The 24487-nt window shown below is 37.5% G+C and overlaps 1 protein-coding gene across 1 annotated transcript in view; it reads left to right on the plus strand.

The window, feature by feature from the left end:
- Positions 1-5380: 5380 nt before the first annotated feature.
- SUGT1 (SGT1 homolog, MIS12 kinetochore complex assembly cochaperone) overlaps positions 5381-24487 on the plus strand; it is a 54017-nt gene continuing 34910 nt past the window's right edge. Inside the window, exons 1-10 of the mRNA XM_015085418.3 lie at positions 5381-5819; positions 5913-5970; positions 13254-13344; positions 14034-14103; positions 14809-14879; positions 17769-17822; positions 18201-18217; positions 21248-21282; positions 22876-22972; positions 23737-23844. Of these exons, the coding sequence (XP_014940904.1) occupies positions 5782-5819; positions 5913-5970; positions 13254-13344; positions 14034-14103; positions 14809-14879; positions 17769-17822; positions 18201-18217; positions 21248-21282; positions 22876-22972; positions 23737-23844 (639 nt within the window). The 5' untranslated portion in view covers positions 5381-5781. The remainder of the gene's footprint in view (positions 5820-5912; positions 5971-13253; positions 13345-14033; positions 14104-14808; positions 14880-17768; positions 17823-18200; positions 18218-21247; positions 21283-22875; positions 22973-23736; positions 23845-24487) is intronic.

Genomic DNA, 24487 nt, shown 5'->3' on the forward strand with positions numbered 1-24487 from the left:
GTTTCTTGTCGTCCACAGCCACATCCAGTATGAGCACTCAGGATACTCTTTCCAGAGTCAGCTTTAGAACACACCATTTGATGATATAAGTTTGATGCCCTGTCCCAGGGTCACCATTTTCCCATCCTGGAATAGTGTCCTCAGTACCTTTCATCCTGCCTTTTATACATACCCAGTCAGTTATACAACATACCAGGGTCAGTTTTGGAGAATTCCACTTCCAAATACCAAATTGTCTTCCAGTTTGAGTTCTGGGTCCTTAGCAATAGAGATGGATTCTGGTTTTCAGCATAAAGAAATTTTATTATAAGAATATTGTATAGTTCATAGAATAGACAAAAGGACTAGAGAATCGGGGTCAATCTGAGTCAAACAGCTAGGAAAAAACTGCACAAGTGATTTTGTAGAGAAATTGTAGCCACTGTTGCCAAGCACTAAACACTAGGCTTTGTATCACTGTCTCTGCTGCCCCAGGAGTTTGGTTGTGATACAAGTGCTCCTGCATCCAGGTGCCCCTGATTTTGAGCATCTTTTGATGTGCTCATGTGACATCCATATATTTTCTTTGATGAAATGATTGTTAAAATTTGTTGTCCATCAAAAATTCTGTTGCTTTCTTATTACTGACTTTTGAGAACTCTTTATGTATTCTGGATGCAAGTTCTTCATCAGCTATATGATTCGCAAGTATTTTTAAAGTGCAGAAACCTTTTAATTTTGGTAAAGTCTGATTTATCAACTTCTTAAGGGTCATGCTGTTAGTGTCATATTTAAGAAATCTTCGCCTAATCCCAGGTCACTAAGGTTTTCTTCCTTCTAGACGTTTTATAGTTTTAAATTTTACATTTGGGCCCATGATCCATTCTGAGTTAATTTTTATAGATGATGCAAGGTATGTATTGGATGTTCACTTTTTTTGCTTTTGTATATTCAATTTGTTGAAAACACTGTCCCTTTCAATTAAAAAGTATCAAAAGACTATCCTTTTCAACTATCTTCCCTGAGTTATCTTTGGACCTTTGTTGAAAATCACTTGTCGTATACGTACAGGTGAATTTATGGACTCTATTCTGTTCTATTGATCTTTGTGCCAATACATACAAAGGTTGGTGTGTTGAAATCAGTAGTGTTAGTTCTCCAGCTTTGTTATTTTTCAAAGTTGATTTGACTATTCTAATTATGTATTTCCACCTGAATTTGCAGAATCAGTTTCTCAACTGAAACAGAAAAAACCTTTGGGATTTTGATTGGGATCATGTTGAATCCATAGATCAATTTGGGAAGAACTGACATTTTAACAATATTAAGTCTCCATAGATGCATCTCCATTTGTTTAGGTGTTCTTTAACTTCTCTCAGCAATGTTTCATAAATCTCAATGTATACTTTTTGTGTATCCTTTGTCAGGTTTATTTTGCAGTATTTAATATTTTTGATGCTATTGTAAATGTCATAAATTTCAAATTCTGACTGTTGCTGGTTGTGTTTTAAATCTTTACCTCCTATTTATGGAGGCATGAAGGGTACAAATCTTATGTGTACAACCCAATAAAATTTTACATCTGAATATATTGGCGTAATTGCCACCTGGTTCAAGATATGTAACATTTCCTGCATCCAAGAAGTTTCCTTCATGGCTCTTCTCAGCTAGGAGATCACTTTCTGGTATCCCTCACAATAGTTTTTATCTTCCTATAAATGGAATCAATCGAGATGTACCCTGTCTGGCTTCTTTAACTCAACATTATGTATGTGAGGTATGTATGTGAGGTTCCTACATTTTGTTGTGTGTATTGGCAATTTATTCTTAATCATTGCTCTATAGTATTTTTTCTCCTATCAAAGGATATTTATTTACAGTTTTTCCTGTGCATAATGCTGTAATCAATATTCATGTACACAAACTAAGTACTCTTTTCTCTTGGGGATATGCCCAGTGGTAGAATTTTTGGGTAACAAGGTATATGTATGACTAGCTTTAGTAGATAGTGTCAAAAGTTTTCTAGGGGTGCCTGGCTGTGGAGCATGTAACTCTTGGAGTTGTAATTCGAGTCCCATGTTAGGGTGTAGAGATTATTTTTTTAAATCTTAAAAAAAAAAGTTTTCTAAAGTAATGACACCAATTTATACTCCCACTAGCAACATACACCAGTTATAGGTGCCCCATATCCCTGCCTAGGCTTGGTATTGGAATTCCTTTTAAACAATTCTGGTGAGTGTTTAGTAGCAAAGTATGACTTTAATGTCCCTAATATAACTATTGATGTAGAACTTCTTTTCCTATGCATATTGGCCATTTAGAGAACACTTGAAAATCAAAGTAATTCACTTTAAAGAAAAAATAGATATGAACATTTCAGTAAAGGCAGAAAAAGCATTTGCTATTGAATGCCTTCCCCTCTGATGTTATAGCCAAGAGAGGAAGCCCATTATCACTATTCCATTCAACACTATATGAGATGTGCCAGCCAGTGAAAGACAGCAAGACAAAGAAATGAATGGTATAGTCATTTCACGAGACCTTAAACAATCTTTATTCACAGATGAAAAATTGTAATCATAGAAATTCTAAAAGAACCTACAAGGTATTAGAAATGTAAGGTCAAGGGGCGCCTGGGTGGCTCCGTCGCTTAAGCGTCCGACTTCAGCTCAGGTCATGATCTCGCTCGGTGCCTGGAGCCTGCTTCGGATTCTGTGTCTCCCCATCTCTTGGCCCCTCCCCTGCTCATGCTCTGTCTCTCAATAATGTTAAAAAAAAAAAAAAAGAAATAGAAGGTCAATATGTAAAAATACTGTTTCTACGTATTAAAAGCAAAGAAGTAGAATATAAGACTTTTATCTTTTTTAACGTTTATTTATTTTTTGAGAGAGAGTGAGAGAGACAGAGTGAAGGTTGGAGAGGGGCAGAGAGAAAGGGAGACACAGAATGAGGCAAGCTCCAAGCTCTGAGCTGTCAGCACAGAGCCAGATGCAGGGCTTGAATTCATGGATCGCAAGATCTTGACCTGAGCTGAAGTTGGATGCTTAACCGACTGAGCCACCCAGTCATCCCTAAATATAAAACTTTTAAAATGTCATTTAAAATAGCATTAAAAAAACCAAATAACTGGAGGGCCTGGGTGGCTCAGTTGGTTAAGTGTCTGACTCTTGATTTTGGCTCAGGTTATGATCTCACAGTTCTTGAGCTCTACGCAGGGCTCTGTGCTGACAGCGTGGAGCCCACCTGGAATTCTCTCTCTCCCTCTCTGCCTCTCCCTTGCTCACTCTTCCCCCACCCCGTCTCTCTCTCTCTCTCAAAATAAATTAATAAAAGTTTTGTTTTAAAGCCGAATACCCAAGTATAAATCTAATGAAAGATATGTGATACGTCTACACTGAAATTTACAAAACTGCTGAGGGAAATTAAAGAGTACTTAAACAAATGGAGGGTGTATGAATGATACTTATGTCTCAATATTAAGAAGTCCGTTTTCTCCAAACAGATCTACAGATCCAATGCAAGTCCAATTAAAATCCCAGCAGGCTTTTTTTTTTTTTAAGTTGACAAGCTCATTCTAAAATTTGTAACTAAGTGGAAATAAATTGTATAAAATGTATAAAATAATGGCAACACAGAGGATTTGGAATAGCCAAGGCAAACTTGAACAGTTCTAGGACCTCAAGATCCATTATAAAGCTACATTAATTATGATAGTGTGGTACTGGTACAAGGTTGGACACATAGACCCACATACACATGGTCTTCTACTTGACAACAAAAGTACCTTAAGAATTTAGTGGGGTGGGGGTGGGGGCACTTGGATGGTAACTGAGTGTTCAACTCTGGATTTCTGCTCAGGTCATGATCTCACAATTCACAGGATCGAGCCCGCATCAGGCTGTGCACAGACAGCATGGAAACTGCCTGGGATTCTCTCTCCCTCCCCCCCCCCCCCTTATGCCCCTTCCCCACGTGTGCACGTGCTCTCTATCTCTCAAAATATATAAATAAAACATTAAAAAAAGAATTTAATAGGCAAAATAATAAATGACAGCATTTTCAGTAAGTAGGGCTGGGTCACTCAGATATCCATATTGGGGGAAAAGAGCTTTGATCTCAGGCTCATACCTTCCTCAGAAATTAACGAGATAAATCATAGTCCTGGATGTCAAACCTAAATTAATAAAGCATCTAGAAGAGAACACAGAATAGCCTCATGCCCTTGGAGTAGGTGAAGCCTTATTAATATGACACAAAAAGCACTGATCCTAAAAGATTAGCAAACCCAGCCAGTTTTACCTCACATATTTCTGCTCTTACCTTTCTGTCCATCCCTACAATTACTGACCTATGTAAGAGGGTCACTTTGGCTTGAAACACAGCAGTTGTGGCCAACAACTGTTCTTTTCCCTTTAACCATTCTTCCATAGCACAGAGACAATAACATACTTTTAAAAATGCAAATGTGACTGTTAAGGCCTGTTTAAGTTAGAAATCCTGTAATGGGTTAGCATCGTTAAGAGCATCACATCCAAGCTCCTCAGAAGACCACATCTAGCTGTTTATGACCTGGCATTTCACCTGACTTGAATTTTGGCTCTACCAATTTTAGAGTTCATATCATCGTTTTTCTAACACATGTTCTTGTCTGTCCTAATTCTAATTTAGCTTTTGAGGCTGGGGCTCGGGTATCACACCTTTGAGAAAGCCATCCTTATACCTTTTTTTGGGCTGAGTGCCTGTCCTTGCTATTATGGCTATTCCCATTCACGTTAGCATTTAAAACAATGAGTTTAAATTTCTGGAAAGGATATTAACATCTTTGAATCCCAGGGCTTAGTTTAGATTTTGGATGTAGTAGACACTCAAGTTCATTTACTTGTTTAATGTCTACTGACTGGGCAGCTCGCTCCCACTTCCTCCTCCTTTCTCCACCCCTAGTCCATGGAGCTTGCTAGAAGCTTCCATCAGATCTTCGTGTGTCAAAGGGCGGTGAGAGAGGACAGGACCTGACTAGATTGGAAAAGTAAAACAGTACTGACACAATATTAGGCCACCTTCCTCCCCGTGGTGCCTTTAGATGTAACAAGTTTTCTTCTCACTCGGGGAAGCCAACTAGGAAAAAAGCCTGCGGCTGTGGAGTCCTGGGTAATGGAATAGTACACGCGAACCGGAACCAAAGTGCATCCTTCAGTCTAGTATCTGCAAGGGCAGGACGATTTCCGGCAAGTCCTTGTCCGTTAGGATTCCCAGCGCATAAATCACAGGAACTACGCACAGGCCGGAACTACGCTCCCGGAAAAGACACGTAGTGCAGAATGACGTCACAGGTCATGAAAGCCTCGGCTGCCTCGGGGAGCCATGATAAGAATTATAGCTGTGGTGAAAATGGAGCCCGATGTGGCTTATTATTAATAGACGTGCAAAACTTTCCCAAGCGTCACACGCTCCTGGGGAATAACAGTATGGTACAAAAATGCTTTTGAACTACTACCCCCGAAGGCTCTGTTGGAGTGCGGAGACGTGAATAGCCCACGCGTCCGTAACCATGACTGCGAAGGGCGGGGACTGGGAGTGTTGGTCACGGGACGCGGCCGGCCGCGAGACTCAGTCCTCCACGGTCCCAGCCCGCCCTGCGCTCACTTTTCGTTTCCCCTCCCCCGCCGCACGCTGCGTGGCTGCTCGTTGGCTACTTAGGACGGAAGCTCAGTTTGTGTTTCTCCAGAAGTTTCCCCCCTTGGGCGGCGGCGCAGCTCGTAACCTCGGTGGTAGCAGCTCTAACAGCAACAGCGATTATTAGGGATGGCGGCAGCTGCAGCAGAACCTGCAACAGCCCAGAAGTGCGTGTTTTTATTCTTTTCGCTAATTATTTTTTTATCTCCCCCTCCCCCTCACCCTCTCCTTAGTGAGCATGTCGTTGTTTTCGCTGGCAGGTTTTTCCGGAGCTTTTCAGATTCTCTGATCGACGAGGACCCCCAGGCGGCGTTAGAGGTGAGAGAATCAGTCTCCGCTTCCTCCACTCTTCTTGGGAGAGCGCGGCCCCCACGGGTTCCAGCGGACCCCGCCTTTTCTCGGCACTGCCTTCCTGGGATCGGGGTTACTGTTGATGTTGTGTATCATCCTTAATCCTGACAGTGTCCGTCTGTCCTCGGTTCCACAGTGCTCCAGTTACTCCAGACCCTTGTTCATGTCCCCTCCCAGTTGTAGAGCGTTACTGCATCCTCGTAGCTGCTTACGAATGCCTTCTTTATTTCTTGGGGGTGTAGTTAACCTTCATAGTTGGCCTGGAAACAGTTTTGTTTTGTTTTTTTTTAATGGCATTTGTGAGTAGGAGAAAAAGTGAAATCTAGGCTTGATTATATTTGTTAATTCGGTTTTCCACTTGATGATAATTCTTGCCATCCGTACATACCAGGTGCTGTGCTAAAAAGTGCAGACTGCTGGAACAAAACCTTTTACCGTGTTCCTGAATATTTCCAGATGTCCTGTCACTGTTCATTATCCACTCATATATCAGAACTTTTTTTTGGAGTTGCTTTGTACAAGACACTGATTGCTATGGATTAAAGTCTTGTATTATGTCTTGCATTTGTATTTACAGGACACTTTGTATTTGTGTGAAGTGGAAGACTATAAAGGTAGAAAGAAAAGTCAAAAGAGCAAGATTTAAGTAATAATTAAAAATAATAAAGAGGGCCCAAGCGAGGGATACATGATGCAGTTGGTCGCAAAATACAGCGAGGGCTTTCTTGGTTTGAAGTAGGAGGGAAAGAGGAAACCAAACCTTGTCTAGTTGTTATATCTAATACAGGTAAGGTTAGCAGTTTGAGGCAAGAGATGTTTTTTTTCTAGCTAGGACTGCTAAACGAAATTTGCCACATGTGTAGTAGAGCCTGTCTGAAGAGGTGATGTTTGAACAGAGACCTGAGAGAGGGTGACTTGAAGCTCTGGGGAAAGAGCATTCCAGGTAGGAAAAGAGCCAATGCAAAGTCATGAGGCTGTCCGACTCAAGGAGCAGCAAAAAAGGCCCATTTCACTAGAGGGGGATGAAAGAGGAGTGAGTGATGGCGCCAGGAGGAAGCCAGGGGCCAGGTCCTTTAGAACCTTTTAAGTTGGGGTGTGTTTTTTTGGGTCTAGATATGAAGGCCCTCGGATAAAATGGTTGGTTCATCTGTTGTGCTCTGTTTCCCAGAGAAGCTTCTGGGATCAGGATTAGAATAATGTTACAGGAGGCACTGAGCATTTTTCTCCATAATTCAGTAGGTCATCTAGACAACTGTTAATTTCAGAAGCTACATTTGTTGTGGTCGTCTTAGCCCCACTGCCTTCATTGGAAATCTAGCTTATATGGGTTGCTTTTAAAGGATATTGTTGCAATGAATTTCGTTGTCACTTCTCATCTCCTTTGTTTTATTTAAGAACATTTTTTTGAGGTTGTGTGTATAACATCGTAAGTCTGCAGCTACTGAAGTTGTAGTTTTACACATGCGTATACCCCCCAGATCAAGATGGGGACCACTTCCATCCTGAGAGCTCCCTCATCCTTCTTCCCAGCCAATAATTCCCCTTACCCACCAGGAAAACTCCCATTTTGAGCTCTGTCACCATTAGTTTTGCTTTCTCTTGTACTTCCTATAAACGGAATAATAGACTAGTTACCCAGTTGAGTTTGGTACTGTGTCTTGCTTTAAACATGTGAGATATGTCCATATTGTGTGAAGTAGTTATTTTTTTCACTGCTGTGTAGTATTTCATTGTTTAAAAATACAGCACAGGGGCACGTGGGTGGCTCGGTTGATTCAGGTCATGATCCCAGGGTCATGGGATTGAGTCCCACCTCCGGCTCCGGGCTCAGCATGGAGCCTGCTTAAGAGTCTTTCTCCCTCTCCCTCTCCCTCTGGCTTTCCCCCACTCACGCACATGTGTGCTCTCAAAAAAAAAAAAAAACAAAAACAGTTTATACTAACAGTAGATGTTTAGGTTATTTCCAGTTATTAGCTAGTATGAGTAAAGCCACTGTGAATTTCCTTGTACGTGTACCTTGGTGAACACGTGCACTTTGTTTTGGGGGGTATATACCTAAGAACGAAATTGCATAGAATAGGCATGTGGTTAGCTTTAGTACCTTGGTTCTTAAACTGTGGCTTTTGAACCAGAAGCATCAGCGTCACCTGGGAATTTATTAGAAATGCAAATGCTCGGGCCCCACCTCAGATGGACTCAAAGTTCTTACACTTCATGTGGTCTAGTACTTACCCTTCCATTTTACAGAAGAAAACAGACCCAAAGAAATCCAAATGATCTGTCACAAAGATGTATATAGCCAATTAGAGGCAGAATGGGGCCCTCAGGACACAAATTTCCACACTGAGTCTAGTGTTGTAGAAAGTAATTCTCAAAAGTATCCTCCCCAGACCACCTGTAGTAGCATTACCTGGGAACTTGCTAGAAATGCACATTCTCAGGACCCACCCCACCTACCTGAGTCAGAAACTGGGAGTGGGGAGAACCAGTTGTTTTAAGAGGAAGTGTTCTTTTTAAAGCTTGAGAAGACCTTCTCATAAAGATGAACAGGTAAATGTTAGTTACTAAGTAATTGGTAATGATAAGTAAGCCTGAAACCTTGATGAGAGGCTGTTTCTCTCTAGACTTTCTCAAGGGCTGGTTTAGCAGTACCGTTGACCCCTGAACAACATGGGTTTGCATTGGCCCACTTATACATGGATGTGTCCCAGCACATACCTTTCTGTAAATGCTTTTCCCTTGTGATTTTCTTAATTTTTTTCCTCTAGCTTTATTGTAGGAATATAGTATATAATACATACAACATTCAGGATATGTGTCAGTTGACTGTTCATGTTATTAGTCAGGCTTCTGGTCAATAGAAATCTATGGATTAAGTTTTTGGAGAGTTAAAAGTTAGATTGGATTTTTGACTGTGTGAGGGTCAGTGCCCCTAACACACCTCATTGTTCAAGAGTCAACTAGTCATTTTGAAATTCAGGATCAGGACACTTGATGTTATATCAATAAAATGTTAACTTTTTTTTTTTTTTTTTTACGTTTATTTTGAGAGAGACTGCAGGAGCCAGTGGGGGAGGGGCAGAGGCAGAGGGAGAGGTAGAATCCCCAGGCTCCAAGCTGTCAGCACAGAACCCTATGTGGGGCTTGATTTCACAAACTGCAAGATCATGACTTGAGTTGAGATTAAGAGCTCGATGTTCAACTGAGCCACCCTGGAGCCCTTAAAATGTTATATTTTTATATAAGACTATCCAATTAGGATTAAAGGGGAAATGTATCAAGCTGATTCACCTTTTTCATTCATTCAGTATACAATATACATTACTGGTGAATTTTGTGCTGGGAGTCAGGTATCTAAAGATGAAAAGACTGCATTGAGGAAGTTTGCATTCTAGTGGAGACAGAGACAAATCAACAGATTAGTAAAATATAAGGTAAATATTCTAATGGAGTGGTGTATGAAGTACACTGAGAACATAGCAGAGACTAACTAGGGTAGTCAAACACTTGAACAGGATGTCTCAGCTCACTAGGGAGAGAAAACATATGTATGGATTATGAGATCTTTTGAGAACCAGTATAAACAGTTAAGAGCACGGGCTTTGGGGGTGCCTGGCTGGCTTAGTTGTTAGAACATGTGACTCTTGATCTTCAGGTCATGAGTTTGAGCTCCACACTGGGGGTAAAGTTTAATTAAAAAAAAAAAAATGAAAGAAAAAAGCAAAGGCTCTGGAATTAGAGTGCTTGGATCCAAAATCCTGGTTTCATAATAAATCCATAACCTCAGGAAAATTCCTCTTGTCACTCTGGATCAGGTTTCCTGTGAAGTGGGACTAGATAAGACCTATTGAGATTTCAGCTGAAATGTCATCTCAGCTTTTTTTCCTAGACCATCCTATCTAAAGTGGGCCCCATTGTAAACTTTAAGGTGGCAGGGGTTTTGTGCATCTTTTTTTTTTTAAACGTTTATTCATTTTTAAGAGAGACAAAGCGTGAGCAGGTGAGGGGCAGAGAGAGAGGGAGACACAGAATCTGAAGCAGGCTCCAGGCTCTGAGCTGTCAGCACAGAGCCCAATGCGGTGCTCGAACCCACGAGCCATGAGATCATGACCTGAGCCGAAGTCAGATGCTTAACTGAGCCACCAGGCACCCTCCCCCCCCCCCCCCCCCATAATTCTTGGAACAGTTGAGGTGGGTATTTGCATTTTACTCACAAGGAAGCTGAGGCCAAAGAGATTAACTTGCTCAAGGTTATATAGTTGAGAAGTGGTAAGTCTCTGGGTTCAAGGCATCAAGGTCATCCTCTGGAGGAGGAGGTAGGTCTAGGGATGTATAATATAATTAAAGGTTTGGTAGCTGACTTTAAAGATACTGACCATTGATAGCTTTGTTGAGAGTGTAGCTGGTTAGCATAAATGTGCAATGTTACCAGTTGTGCATGGTTGTGTGGTTTTTGTTTTCACCAGTGCTAGATAGTTTAGGAAAGAAGAAGGGTTGACACTCTTGTTTATTATCTGTGATTGGGGATTAGCGTGGCTAGAAGAAAAAGGGAAATGGAGTCAAATTGAGATACCTAGAGCTACATACCTTCAGCAGTTAGGTCCCTCTGAGCAGTCTGCTTTAGCTTTTAACCTTAACAACAAGTTACCTTGTTGAGTAGCATTTTTACAAAGCCTAAAACTGGAAAGATTTAGAAATTCATTTTCTCAGGTCCAAATTTTAAACAATTTTAATGCCTTAAAAAGGAGGTTTTTTTCCCTTATTTTTTCTGGATTATCAGGGTATTTCCTTTGTCATTATCTTGGTAAAGATTTCAGTGTAATTATACTTTAGAGTTCACTGAGACTCTTTATTTTTAGAACTATAAATTGCTTGATCATAGCGTAACCCATTTTATGGAAGTATATATCTTTGGACATGTTCACAGTATGTTTCCCATTGGTCTGCATTACATAATGGCCTTTTGCCACTATGATTCAAATGTTGGCACTGAAGTCCTTGCCTTCTGAGATACCTTTCTTCAGTCCCTTTGTACTCCAGCAGTGAACAACTGTTGTCACAGAAACAGTAGAACTCTCAAAACATGCCACAAGTCCGTTGTAGTTCATACAACCACAAATTATTGTTTTAACTTCACTTTTTCTGGTTTTATTATACTGTGTATTGCTTATTCAAAGTAAATTGGTTATTGTAGTTTATGATTTAAATTTGTGTCATAATGTTCAGTTTGTGCTCTGTCCCTTGGTAACTTTTCAAAAATAACAGCCTAACAAGTAAGTTGTTTTATTTAACTGAATCACGTAACTGTTTCTCCTTAACCAGTTAGTTTGTGCTTTTAAAGGTTATTTGCAAGTTGGTTCTTTGAAATTCAGAAGTTTTTACTTGACTCCATTTTAATTTTAATTATCTTTGTACCCCCAGTGTCTGGCCTGGATTTGTTATGTAACATATGTTTAAAAATGCTTTCTAAGTTAATAATCCCGGGGTGCCTGCGTGGCTCAGTCAGTTAAGCGTCTGACTCTTGATTTCGGCTTAGGTCATGATCTCATGGTTTGTGAGATCAAGCCCTGTGTCGGGCTCTGCACTGACAGCCTGGAGCCTGCTTGGGATTCTCTCTCTCCTTATCTCTCTGCCTCTCCCCCCTCTGTCGCACTCTTAAATAAACGTTAAAAATAAAACAATTAGATGATCCAGATATTAATATAATTTATAGTAGCTTTTTTGACCTGAAATGTACCTGTTTTCTTGCTTAGGAGAGGCTAGAAATTTGGTTTGAAGATATATTTGAGTAGATAGGTAAGAAGCTATTAGCTCTTTTCAAAATTGTTGAAAGTTTAGTGCAAGATGGTATCATTTAACTTAGGAATTTTAAAGTGTTAGGAAAACACATTAATAAAATGTCATTGGTGTGTGAAAGATACTTGGAACAACATTACCAAGAGGCAGTGTTTAAAACCATATTTGGAGTCAGGCAGACTGGATTTGAATCCTGTCTCTGGCATAGCCTCATCACTAACTAGAAAGTAAAGGAATTCTTCTGTGCATGTCTGGGGGAAAGAGCTTTCCAGTGAGAGAAGCAGCAGGTGCAGAGTCCTAAGGTGTTTGAAGAACAGCAAGGAGGCCAATTTGCTTAGGGTAGACGAACAAGGGGAAGAGTAGTAAGAGAGGAGGTTGAAAAGCTAGCAGAGGGTAGTATCAGGGAGGGCCTTGCAGGTCACTGGACGAACTTGGGCCTTTGTCCTGAGTCAGCGAAAGACATTGGAGCATTTTATGCCTATTGATGTAAACCAGATCTTGATTTTCATTATTGCTTGAATCAGGATGGTAGAGGTGAAGATAGTAAAAAATGGTGTGGATCTTAGGTGTGTTGGATTTTGGGTAAATGATTACCATGTATAGTATACATTGCTTTGTGAGAACCACACTACTGGGTTAAAGCAAAATTAATGATGTGCGGCTTTTGAAATGATTTTACCTTTTAAGAAAACTACCAAATCCCTAGGATGTGTGAGCACTGGGTAGAGAATGAAAGCATTCCTATTGGCCTATATTTGTCGTTGGCCGATTGTGATCGTGTTGTGTCTTCTTGCATCGTTTCAGCTACCACTTAACATACTTTTTTGACTGCCCAGGGTGGCAGACTTTTAATCTGATGTTAAATCTTGATCAATTGATAGTAGCTTTCTATGAGATATTGTATCTGGGTTTTAAACAGAATGCTGTAATTTCTTAGGGTTGCCTGCCATTGACAGGATAGGAGAGGGCCAGATAAGCTTGATTGTGTCTTTACTGATTCTGTTAACTTCCCTGAGCTCTAGATGTAACTTCTAGGTTTTGTGTTTGTTTCTTTGTTTTTATTGGACAGCTTTGCATTTTCTAGGCATGTCAACTTCTACATGATCTTTGAGTCTTTTCCAAATTAGGAGGAGAAAATCTGTGATGGTCAATGTATATCATCTAAATTCTTCAGAATAAATGAGGTGATAATAATTACCATTTATTGAGTTTCTACTGTAGGCCAGGAATTGTGCTAAGATACTACATTAGATTGTAGGTTTTGGTGGGGGAGAGCGGAGAAGGGGAGATACCGACTCTCTTGCAAAGAAAAGTTCCAGACTTATTGTAATTCCCTGTTATCTTTTCTCCAAATAGCTTATGATAATAGGTTATTTGATTAAAAATCATGTTTAATTAGAATTCAGTTGCTTTTAAAAAAACATGTACTAACAGTCAACATGTTTATATTTTAGGAGCTGACTAAGGCTTTGGAACAGAAACCAGATGATGCAGAATATTATTGTCAAAGAGCTTATTGTTACATTCTTCTTGGGAATTACTGTGGTAACTTTTCTTACTGACTGTATTTTTTCTTAAGTTGTAAATTTTGCCAAAGATACAGTGAATCATACACAGTAGAGATTATCTTTGAGGATTTTTAAATTGGTCTTTCATACAGGGTGTAAAGTAGCTGAAACATGACAAACTTGTTGAGCAACACCCAAACAGATGTTCTGGGTGTCTTTTCTTCCTTCAGTGGGTGGACAATTTATATGGATTTCATTTGTAGTTATTTTATATGCTAACAAAAAATAGCATTACATTTACTATTTCACAGAGTATTTAAATGAAATGTTCTTATTTGCAATTTTTATAAAAAAGAATACCTTTCTGTATTGTGTAACTTTATTCTGGATAGAGAATCTGGGTAGGGAAAAATTAAATACCTTGAGACAAATTACATAAATGATGTTAATGAGAAAATTAGATGAACTTTATCACAGAGCTTTATTCATTGACTGAATAGCTTCAAAAAGGAAGCTAAATATTAGGCTCATAAGGTATGAGGGTAAAGTTTTTTGAATTATATCTTGGATTAGTTTTTCCTAATTTAGAAGCATTTGTCCATTTTCAAACTTGGAAACTTAAAAATCTAAGGCTGATTCAAGTTCCGTATGTAACTTGTTAAGATCCACAAATAACTGACTAAAAACCCCATTTTTTAAAAATTTTTTTATTTTTTTTGTATATAGATGCTGTTGCTGATGCAAGGAAATCTCTTGAACTTAATCCAAATAATTCCATTGCTGTGCTGAGAAAAGGGTATGCAATAACCACTCTTCTTATTGAATCTGGACTATAGATAGTAGGTGTTTAGTTTGTTGAATGAATTAATTTTAAGTTTTATGTAAATAGTAAATTCTGTATTGATACATTTTATTAATACATTTTACAGCTGAAATAGGATTTAATTTTAAATATAATTTTATACTTCCATAACTAGTTAGTATGTGATAGGAGATATATAACTAGTGTTTTTTAAAATAGCAATGATTGGAGTAATTGCAAGGTATAGATGAAACTGATGGATTTCATATCCCTTTTTGTTCATTGTTTGGGATTTACTATATTTAAGTGACTAGAGAATATATTTCTCAACCAAGCTAGACAGGCTACATTTAATGCTGTGAAAGCGCTGTATCTGTGTACTTCATATCCCAGCTTGTTTCTGTTAAGTGTAACTTTATTCTTAAGAAACTTCTTTAATTTCTTAGTGTAACTATATTTTGGAATGAGCAAGTGTACATAATTAAAATCAAGAAATTCCTTCTGAAATGAGTTCCAAAATAGGGTTTTAATGGGAGATATATTTAATGTTACAGTATATTAGAAAACTTCTTGGCTTATTAACATATACTTAAAATATTTCTTTTACCAGTAGAGCATGCTAAGATATTTAATTAGAAAGAAAGCCTTTTTTCATGATCTCACGTGTGTGTGGTATTTGTTTTTAATATGCTCATGCAGGATATGTGAATACCATGAAAAAAACTTTGCTGCTGCTCTAGAAACTTTTGTAGGAGGACAGAAATTAGATAGTAAGTATTGGAATTGTATGTTAATAAACTAACCCACTATTTCTGTATTTTAAATACCACAGCTCAATTTTGTTAGTGTAATCTCAGATTCATCTCAAGTTCATTGTAGAAACCCAACATCTTTTTTTCTTTTCTTACTGACATTTCCTGTTGTTTGCAGAATTTGAGTTTACTTAAAATTGGTTAAATTGTCCTTTCTTTAGCATTTAAATCACAGGTAAACTTTGCCATTAGAAGTTAAAAACTGTATATAAAGACTCAGTGTGCTCCCTTTACTTAGCCTGGCTTTATATTTTTCTGATAGACAAGTGAAAGTTTCATTTGCTCTTTTTTCAGAAGTCTATTCAGTTTAAGTTATTATTCAGGTAGCTGAGATGGGAAGTTTTACAGCAGAAATTTTTATAAGGAAGTGTAGTGTCAGTTTGGGTAAATTGTGATAGGAAGAAACTTGGAGGTTTGAAAGTACTGTGAGTTTTTAACGTCAGCTTCAGAGAAGTATGTGAAAATTAGTAGTATGGATATCTCTGCACATGTATAGAAATTGAAAGAGCCAAAAAACCAGAAAAGTCTGCAAAATACTGGCAGACAAAAGTTGTAAGTAATCTCATAGATAATCGTAGACTACAGAATTCTTATTGTGTACTGTGTACTGTCATTTTATCTTCCTCTAATGATAGAGTCTTTTCACAGTTCTCTAGAGCAGTGGTTCCTAACTAGGGATGATTTTACTCCCTTGGGAACATTTGATAATGTCTGAAGAGATTTTTGATGACCATGACTGATGGATGGGGGATGTGCTATTGACATCTAGTGAGTAGAGGCCAGGGATACTGGTAAACATTCTATGTTGTACAGGATTATTTCCCAGAACAGAGAGAAGTATCTCATCCAAAATATCAGTAGTGCTGAGGTTGTGAATCTCTACTTTAAAGTATTGCATGACTGTGTTTTTATATTTCTAAAAATTTACTGTTGTATTGTTTTGATTAATTGCTTTTCTTCTGTATACCTGCTCGGGAGAGGACAGCGCGCCCAATTTTGCAATCGGAACCTACAAATTAGGAAAGAGTGGTGGTATGTGAACCATTAGGTTACTCGCTTAGCAAGCCAGCGTACCACCACTCCTAGCAAATTCTAGAGTCCAGTTTTCTTGTATGATACATATATGAAAACCCTGAAGAGACATGAATCATTCCCCTTTCTAGACTTCAAAGCCCTATTCCTTATTTCTTTTTTTAGAGCAATAGAAAGTTCCCCATCTAAAATTTTTCTTTTTTAATACCTTCTTGCCATGGACTTTTATCTTAGAATTACTTCAGTCTGCCTCAAATGAAGGTGTCTGGTTTTTGGTAAAATTGCTGTTGAGGATATTTAATTTAAAAACAGATTTGCTCTTTTTAATTTTAGGGAAAATTTATGTTAAATTGTTAGGGTTCCCTTATTAGACAAGGTAAAAAATTTATAACTCAGAATATTACTTTTTTTTTTCCTTCGGTATGGTAGAAAGCTTGGTTTTTATTTACTGATTAATTTGAATAATAGGTTATTTAAATCAAAGATTTTGATGTAATTGTTTCGTCCACTAAAATGAATATGTATGTATATGTATGTAGGTATTAGTTAAGGCTTGTGTAGTTGAATTTCACTTATAAATTAATGTATTAGGAAATTTCATATTAAGAAATTAAAACAATTTTTTTGATGTTTAATTTTGAGAGAGAGAAAGAAAATGAACATAAGTGGGGGAGAGGCAGAGAGGCAGACACAGAATCCAAAGCAGGCTCCAGTCTCTGAGCTGTCAGCACAGAGCCCAATGCACAGCTTGAACCCACAAACCGTGAGATCATGACCTGAGCCCATATTGGATGCTTAACCAACTGAGCCACTCAGGCACCCCATTTTAAGAAATTTTTATTTTTCAAAATAATCTTGCTTGTAATTAGATTGAGTGTGTAAACTTTTATTTAGAATACTTTTAATAATTTTAAACATTATATTTCATTAGACTCTGTACTGTTTAGATATCATCATTGTTCTAAGTCTTGTAATAATTTGCTTACATACATGTTTGCATTGCTGTCTTTTAAGTGTATAGTTCACCATCTGTCGTCTGTTGGCTCCCATGGAATCTGGAGATACGACAACTACACAAAGTACAGAAGTGGTGTTTAAAAAAATTTTTTTAAATGTTTATTCATTTTTGAGAGAGAGAGAGAGGGAGACACCAAATCTGAAGCAGGCTCCAAGCTCTGAGCTGTCAGCACAGAGCCCAACGCGGGCCTCAAACCCATGAACTGTGAGATCATGACCTGAACAGAGGTTGGCCGCTTAACTGAGCCACGCAGGCGCCCCAGAGGTGTTTTTTGCCCTTGGTAAGAATGGCATGGTAACAAGCAGGCCACTGAGAGAACAGTAGACAGGATAGGTAGGTAGCTGCTTTGGAGAACAAACCTGGGTCAGGAGAGGCCTTTAGATCCCAGTCCAGCTGTCTGTTACTAGGCTTCCACTCCACACTAAATGATGGTGTGTAGGGACTCTAATTCAGATCTGATTTCATTGTGCTAGAGAAAGCTCCTTTAACAGAAGAGGGTGAGGGGAAATAGAGATTCTGTGTATCTGGGAACCAGTAAGGTTGACTGGTTAAAAGCAATTTTTTTTTTTTTAATTCTTCAGGATGAATGTCTAGATGTTAAACCTATTAGTATATTTGTAGCTGTAATTTTACGCTTGCTATAAACTGTGGTACGACAAGGGTTTCTGTCTAATTTACTGCTGAATCCCCGAGTGCCTAAAGCACTGCTTGGAACATAGTAGATATTCAGTAAGTATTTGTTGAATGAATATGTTAGATGGTGCAGATGAGTGATGTTACACTCTGTTTTTTTCTAGGTGCAGATCCTGATTTCACTGTCTGGATTAAAAGGTGTCAAGAAGCTCAGGATGGTAAGCATGTAGGTTTCTAAAGGTCTTTCAGTTTACAAAGAAGTAAATGTTTGACATTTTTGGATTTAAACAAATTTATTTGTAACTTTATAACTTTATACATCATAAATTTAACTAGTTCCCTCAGATAGGGATTTCCAAGGTACTGTTATATTGAAAGGATGATTTAGATAGATTTGTATCATTATATTACTGGTAAGAAATTACTAAGAAGTCTAAAGTGACTCCAGAATGCAAAATTAAACCACTTTGTTTTATTTGGGATGTATGGTAAATTGATTTATGCAATCAGTCAGTATGTTTGCACCATAGAAATTATGTATATAACTTTGTCTATAAGTGTATTGTTAACCGGAGATGTTTTTATGTTTTTAATAGGATCACAATCTGAGGTGGTAAGTACAAAGTTTTTCTCCTTCGTGTTTTTACTTAATTATAATTTTGCTATGCATATTTGAGACAGGACTCAGACTGATCTTTCTTTTAGTTATATCTTAAGCAATTTGATGCAAATACTTTTTCCTTTAGTAACTGAAGTAATACATTTTGGTTTGATGAAATAAATGTAGAGGTTTGTAGCCATGAAAATTATTGGGCTCATTTAATGTATGAGTCAAGTTGATTTGGTATGTTTTAGTATGGTCAGGGTGGTTATTTTTTTTTTCTTTTCCTTGCTGAAACGTCCTCACATTTAGGTTGAACAGCTGCTGCCTTGGAAGTACTTGCAGGGTTTATGGTGGTGTAATAGGAACACAAAAGTCAGAGGCGCCTGGATGGCTTAGTTGGTTGAGCGTCCAACTCTTGGTTTCAGCTCAGGTCATGGTGTCATAGTTTGTGAGTTTGAGCCCTGCATCCAGCTCTGCACTGACAGCACGGAACCTGCTTGGAATATATATACTCTCTCTCTCTTCGTCCCTCATGTGCGCATGCTCGCTTGCTTGCTCTCTCTCACAAAATAAATATTAAAAAAAAACCCACACACAAAAGTTAACTAGAATTTGGAAATGTTTATCTAATTTAGTTTCATATTTGGTGTTTGGACATGAAGACTTTCAAGTCTTTTAAAACTGAAAAATTAAAAATTATGATGGAGTTGAGAGATGCCTGGGTGGCTCAGTTGGTTAGGTGTCTGACTTCGGCTCAGGTCATGATCTCACGGTTTGTGAGTCTGAGCCCATGTCTGGCTCTTTACTGACACCTCAGAGCCTGGAACCTGCTTTGGGTTGTGTGTCTCTGCCCCTCCGCCAGCTCACACTCTGTCCCTCTTTCAAAAATAAACATTTAAAAAAAATTAAAATTATGGTGGAGTTGAAAATTATTTGACTTTTTTTAACTACAGTGTTTATAAATAACACGCATAAATTACGGCTAATGGTTTTTTAGCAGTGATCATCTACAATTTAGTCAATAAAATGACAAGGATTTAGGAAACGTGTGTGTGGTCTTAACTCTAAGGGCAGTTACTTAACCTTTTTGGGTCTCTTTCTTCAAGTCTGAATGAAAATGTACATCTTTGTCTTCCAGAATTACATTGTGACACTGAGAAAATATTTTATTCTCTGGGTTTTCTTCATTTGTAAACCGGGTCTGCTAGAGTTAATCTGCTTTAGACAGGTTGTGAGCATGAGGCCAGGTATGTGCATATGTAGTGACTGGAGTTTTGAACATCACCAAGAGTGAACCCTGTCTGGTTATCCCTATACCCCCAAGGCTTGTGTATATTCCTAAGTATGATAGGTGAGGGAAGTATTTAAAAGTTGGCTTCTTTCACACCGCTGGTATTTTTGTTTATGGCTTACTATTTTGGGGATTGGAACTAGTCCTGAAAACAACAGAGTAGCATTTGGATAATACTTCATCTGGTAACACAAATTGCTGTATGGTCACAGTGCATTTTGTCACTGCGGTAGTTGACACCAGTGTAGTTTTATCTTTATACCGAGGTGAACTGGAATAATCTGTTCTAGTCATTATCTCCATCTGATATCTAGATTGAGTATTTGTCAATAGTTAATGCTGGAGGGTAATTCTGAGTTAGACTCAGATCTGTAGAGGGGTTTTATTTTCTTCCTTTAAACCCCATCACTTCGCTTATCATTTAGGGGCAACTTAGAGGTCACTTACGACCCAGGGCAAGTTTTTCAGATTTAGATACTTTTAACTGGCACACATGTAGTTTAGGAAAGTATGGATTGGTCAAGAGTCACTTTGTTTTTTGATGGGTAGTTTAGAATGTTTGTTACTGAGAGACCATAAATGGAGTAAGCTGTTATCTAGAAGGTACCATGAAAACGTTCCTTCATATGTTCCAGAGCCATGTTTGATGCCATTGTTAAGCATGAAGTTTATACTAATTTCTTTTTTTTTTTTTTTTTTTTTAATTTTTAAAGTTTATTTATTTATTTTGAGAGAGAAGTGCATGCGCAAGTTGGGGAGGGGCAGAGAGAGAGGGAGACAGAGAATCCCAGGCAGGCTCTGTACCATCAGTGCAGAGCCCTGTGAGGGGCTCAGACTCCCAAACCGTAAGATAGTGACCTGAGCCCAAGTCCAATGCCTAACCGACTGAGCCACCCAGGCGACCCAAGTTACACTATTTCTGAAAAATGGTTTTTTAAATGTCATTGTTATTTTCATTTTATTTTATTTAAAAAAAAATTTTTTTTTAACGTTTATTTATTTTTGAGACAGAGAGAGACAGCATGAACAGGGGAGGGGCAGAGAGAGAGGGAGACACAGAATCTGAAACAGGCTCCGGGCTCTGAGTGGTCAACACAGAGCCCGACGCGGGGATCGAACTCACGGACCGTGAGATCATGACCTGAGCCGAAGTCAGACGCTTAACCGACTGTGCCACCCAGGCCCCTGTTATTTTCATTTTAAAGAGTTAGTACTGGGGCGCCTGGGTGGCGCAGTCGGTTAAGCGTCCGACTTCAGCCAGGTCACGATCTCGCGGTCCGTGAGTTTGAGCCCCGCGTCGAGCTCTGAGCTGATGGCCCAGAGCCTGGAGCCTGTTTCCGATTCTGTGTCTCCCTCTCTCTCTGCCCCTCCCCCATTCATGCTCTGTCTCTCTCTGTCCCAAAAATAAATAAACGTTGAAAAAAAAAATTAAAAAAAAAAAAGTTAGTACTGAACATTTTAGATGTAAGCTTTTCCAATCATACCTTTAGAAAGTATTTTGGGTTTTATGCTTTTATTTTAGAAAAAAAATCTTAAAATTATAAAAATACTGAATATTCTAATTTTTTGAGATGACTAGTGTTACTTAACAATTATGAATATTATGCTTTGTCTTTGAGGACGTTTTCATGTAGTTACTCCATATCAAAGTAACCATAGCACTGGGTAAATTAATAATATGTGCGTTTTAATATATAGTTGCTAAACCAGTTTGTAAAAATTTTTCTCTTTCGACTTGCCAAAATCAGTCTGCATCCCAGAGGACTCATCAGTCAAAAATCAAGTAAGTGTTTCTTTTTCATGAAATAATGCATGATATATATGTCTAAAGGGAAAAATCCTATTGTTTAATAGTAATGAGCAAGTCCTTACTTTGTGATTTTAAGTGTTTTTTAGTTTTTTTAGAAATAGTGCTTAGCCCGAGAAAACAAATTCTCGAGCTGTTTGCTGATTCCTGTTAGTCTTTATGATTAAGGGTAAACTAAAATCACTTCACTTTAAACTTGCTTTTGCTGGTTCCATATTATGTCACCTTGAGATGACAAGAACCTCTTTAGGTGTTATTACACGGGTAAATAAGTTAGTGGGCTTGACAGAATTGTGCCTTTTATATTTTAGAGTATATTTTTCATAGGATAATTCTGCATTAGTTGAAAGTTACTATTGCTCAGGGCAACAGTTACAATGATGAATTAAGCATCTAGCAAGTATTTGAATTTATTTTTAATTGTTCATTAGCCATGTGTACAACTCGTATTCTTAGGACTGTAACAGAAACACAAGGCATTGATCTGGAGCTTTGCATCCTCACTGAATTTCAGCAGGAAACTGACACTCTTAAAGTATATGTCTTTAATCAAGGTGCATTTTAATTACCTAAAATTGCTTGAAAATGTTAAAACAATTCATGTTCTTTCTGCGAGATTTAGGATGAGTCTCCAAGTACCAAGTAGACAGGGAAATTTGACTAGCTTGGTGGCAGCATCAAGAGTATAACACAAACATCGAATAATAACTATGATGTTAGAATGTAAGATAATCTGACATTGATTTCATATTACCAGGCACTGTGCTCAGTCTTAGGAATATAATAGTGGCAGGATAGATAAATAGCTCTGCCCTCATGGAGTTTATAATCTAATCTAATCTAATTTGAAAGTGAGGATCCCTACAGTTTTAGAGCCTTCTGTGGGAAAGATACACATAATTAGAATTTCTAGGCCCACTAGTTTTCCCATGTACCTTGAGACTGAAGGAAGATACTGTGTTTAATGTTGTGTTTGGTAGGATGGGTTAAACTTTTAAGTTATTTTAATTTTTAGCTCATTTGCTTCTGCTCATTGTATTCAGTGCTGTTGCCCCCAGCTTCAGTTAAGAGATTTTGGAGTATGAAGTCAGGTTGATGTGGGTCCAGTGTAACACCTACCACTGACTGGCTTTTATTGCTTCACCCTTCTGGGCTTATATTTTTTCATCTGTAAAATAGGGATAGAGTGCTTTTTCTTCGTATTAGATTGAAACGGAAGTGTAAAACTATTGATGGTATATAATAATGGTTTGTTGTTTAGAATCAGTTTTGTTTTCAACATTAGATTAAGCATAACAGTAATACAGATGTAAGTCAGAACCCCGAAAATCATGTAAGTGTTTAAGTCTCCTGGAAACGTTTTAGGGATTATACCTCACTGTTCATTAGTACAGATCAAAGGAAATACAGTTATATAAAATTGTTTGTGAATCACCAGCTGCTTTTCTATTTTGTTCCTCAAGGTGGAGCTCTTGTTTATCATATTGTAGTTTTTATCTTGACAAAACATAAAGAAGCAACAACTTTGAGAATATTAGATGTTCTGAGGTTTTTTTTCTTTTTTAATAGGTATGACTGGTATCAAACAGAATCTCAAGTAATCATTACACTCATGATCAAGAATGTTCAGAAGAATAATGTAAATGTGGAATTTTCAGAAAAAGAGGTTAATACTATCTTTGAACTATCTTTTATTTTGAGATTACGTACTTTTATTTGCAAAATAGTATATTGCAGAATAACCTATAGCAGTTTATCAGATATGTCATTTTTTCCTGAGATGTGGAAAATGCTGATAAAAATCTAAAGCATTGCTTCTCAGTTTGAGTGATTTTAAATTTTGAGACAAGTGTTTATACTGTAGGGTACAGCTAGATGTACATAATTTTCCTTTAGATTTGAAATTCACAGTAGAATCTGGTTGACAAATAATAAAAGACATTAATTAGTAAGATGTGATTTGGTACATTTGTGTGATGCACTTTTGTGAAAAAGATCTACTTATTTGTTGGGTGATTTATATGTCTTAGAATTTGCTAACCACGTGAAATTAGTACGGCCTCTAATCATTTGGTTTGCTAGCATTTACTAGAAAACTTTAATGATATTTAAGTTAGTGGTAGAAGTAGATGTCTTGCATATGAATACTTTTGTTTCATACTATATTTTGCTCTTGAGTTTTCTGGAGATTTAAATGTTAAATATTTGTTTGAAACATACGATTTTCTGTTATTTAATAATGTATGTGAGAATCCATGTAAAGGGTACCCGATAGAAAAAAAGGATTATTTTGAGTTTCTTAAATCTGGTACTCTATATAAAGTATTTAAAACAATCTGTAGCAGCATTGAAATTCTATTCTTATATTCAGTTTAAGTGATCCTTCATTATATAAATTATAAAATGTACTGCTAATTTTGTAATCATTAGTTGTCTGCTTTGGTGAAACTTCCTTCTGGAGAGGATTATAATTTGAAACTGAGACTTCTTCATCTTATAATACCAGAACAGAGCACATTTAAAGTACTTTCAACAAAGGTAAGACAATTTTATTTTTTATTTTTTTATTTAATTTAATTTAATTTATTTATTTATTTATTTTAAAGGTAAGACAATTTTAAAAGGGTTGTTAGTGAGAGCACCTGGCTAGCTGTCAGAAGAGCATGCAACTCTTGATCTTGGGGTTGTGAGTTCAAACCCCACATTGGGTGTAGATATTACTTAAAAATAAAATAGTTGTCAGTAGTGATGTTTTCAAAATCTAGAAATATTGGTCAACTACTTACTCACCCATGTGATTTTAAGTTTATAGATCCTTTCAGGCACATGTCTTCAAATTAAAAACAATAATTTTTGAGTAACAATTTTCCCCTCCCAAAATTCTAGGACAGTGGAATGTAAAACTCAATTTAACCTCAGTAGTGTTTATACATTTATTAAGATTGGTATAATAGTTCTTAAAGAGGTTTTTTAAAAAGCAATTATCAGCCTCTATTTAAGATTTGATACTGACAGTGAGTATCTCTTCTCTTGAACTTTTCTGTTTTGATGTACAAATACTTTCTCACCCTGTTTTATGCAGTTAAAAATACTACTGTGAAGATGAATCTGCCTATTTTTTTTCCTGTTTTTTAATTAAGTTGAATTTTAGAATACTTTGTTAACAAGCGAATACTGAGTA

This window comes from Acinonyx jubatus, chromosome A1, assembly GCF_027475565.1.
Source record: "Acinonyx jubatus isolate Ajub_Pintada_27869175 chromosome A1, VMU_Ajub_asm_v1.0, whole genome shotgun sequence".
Classification (NCBI taxonomy): domain Eukaryota; kingdom Metazoa; phylum Chordata; class Mammalia; order Carnivora; family Felidae; genus Acinonyx; species Acinonyx jubatus.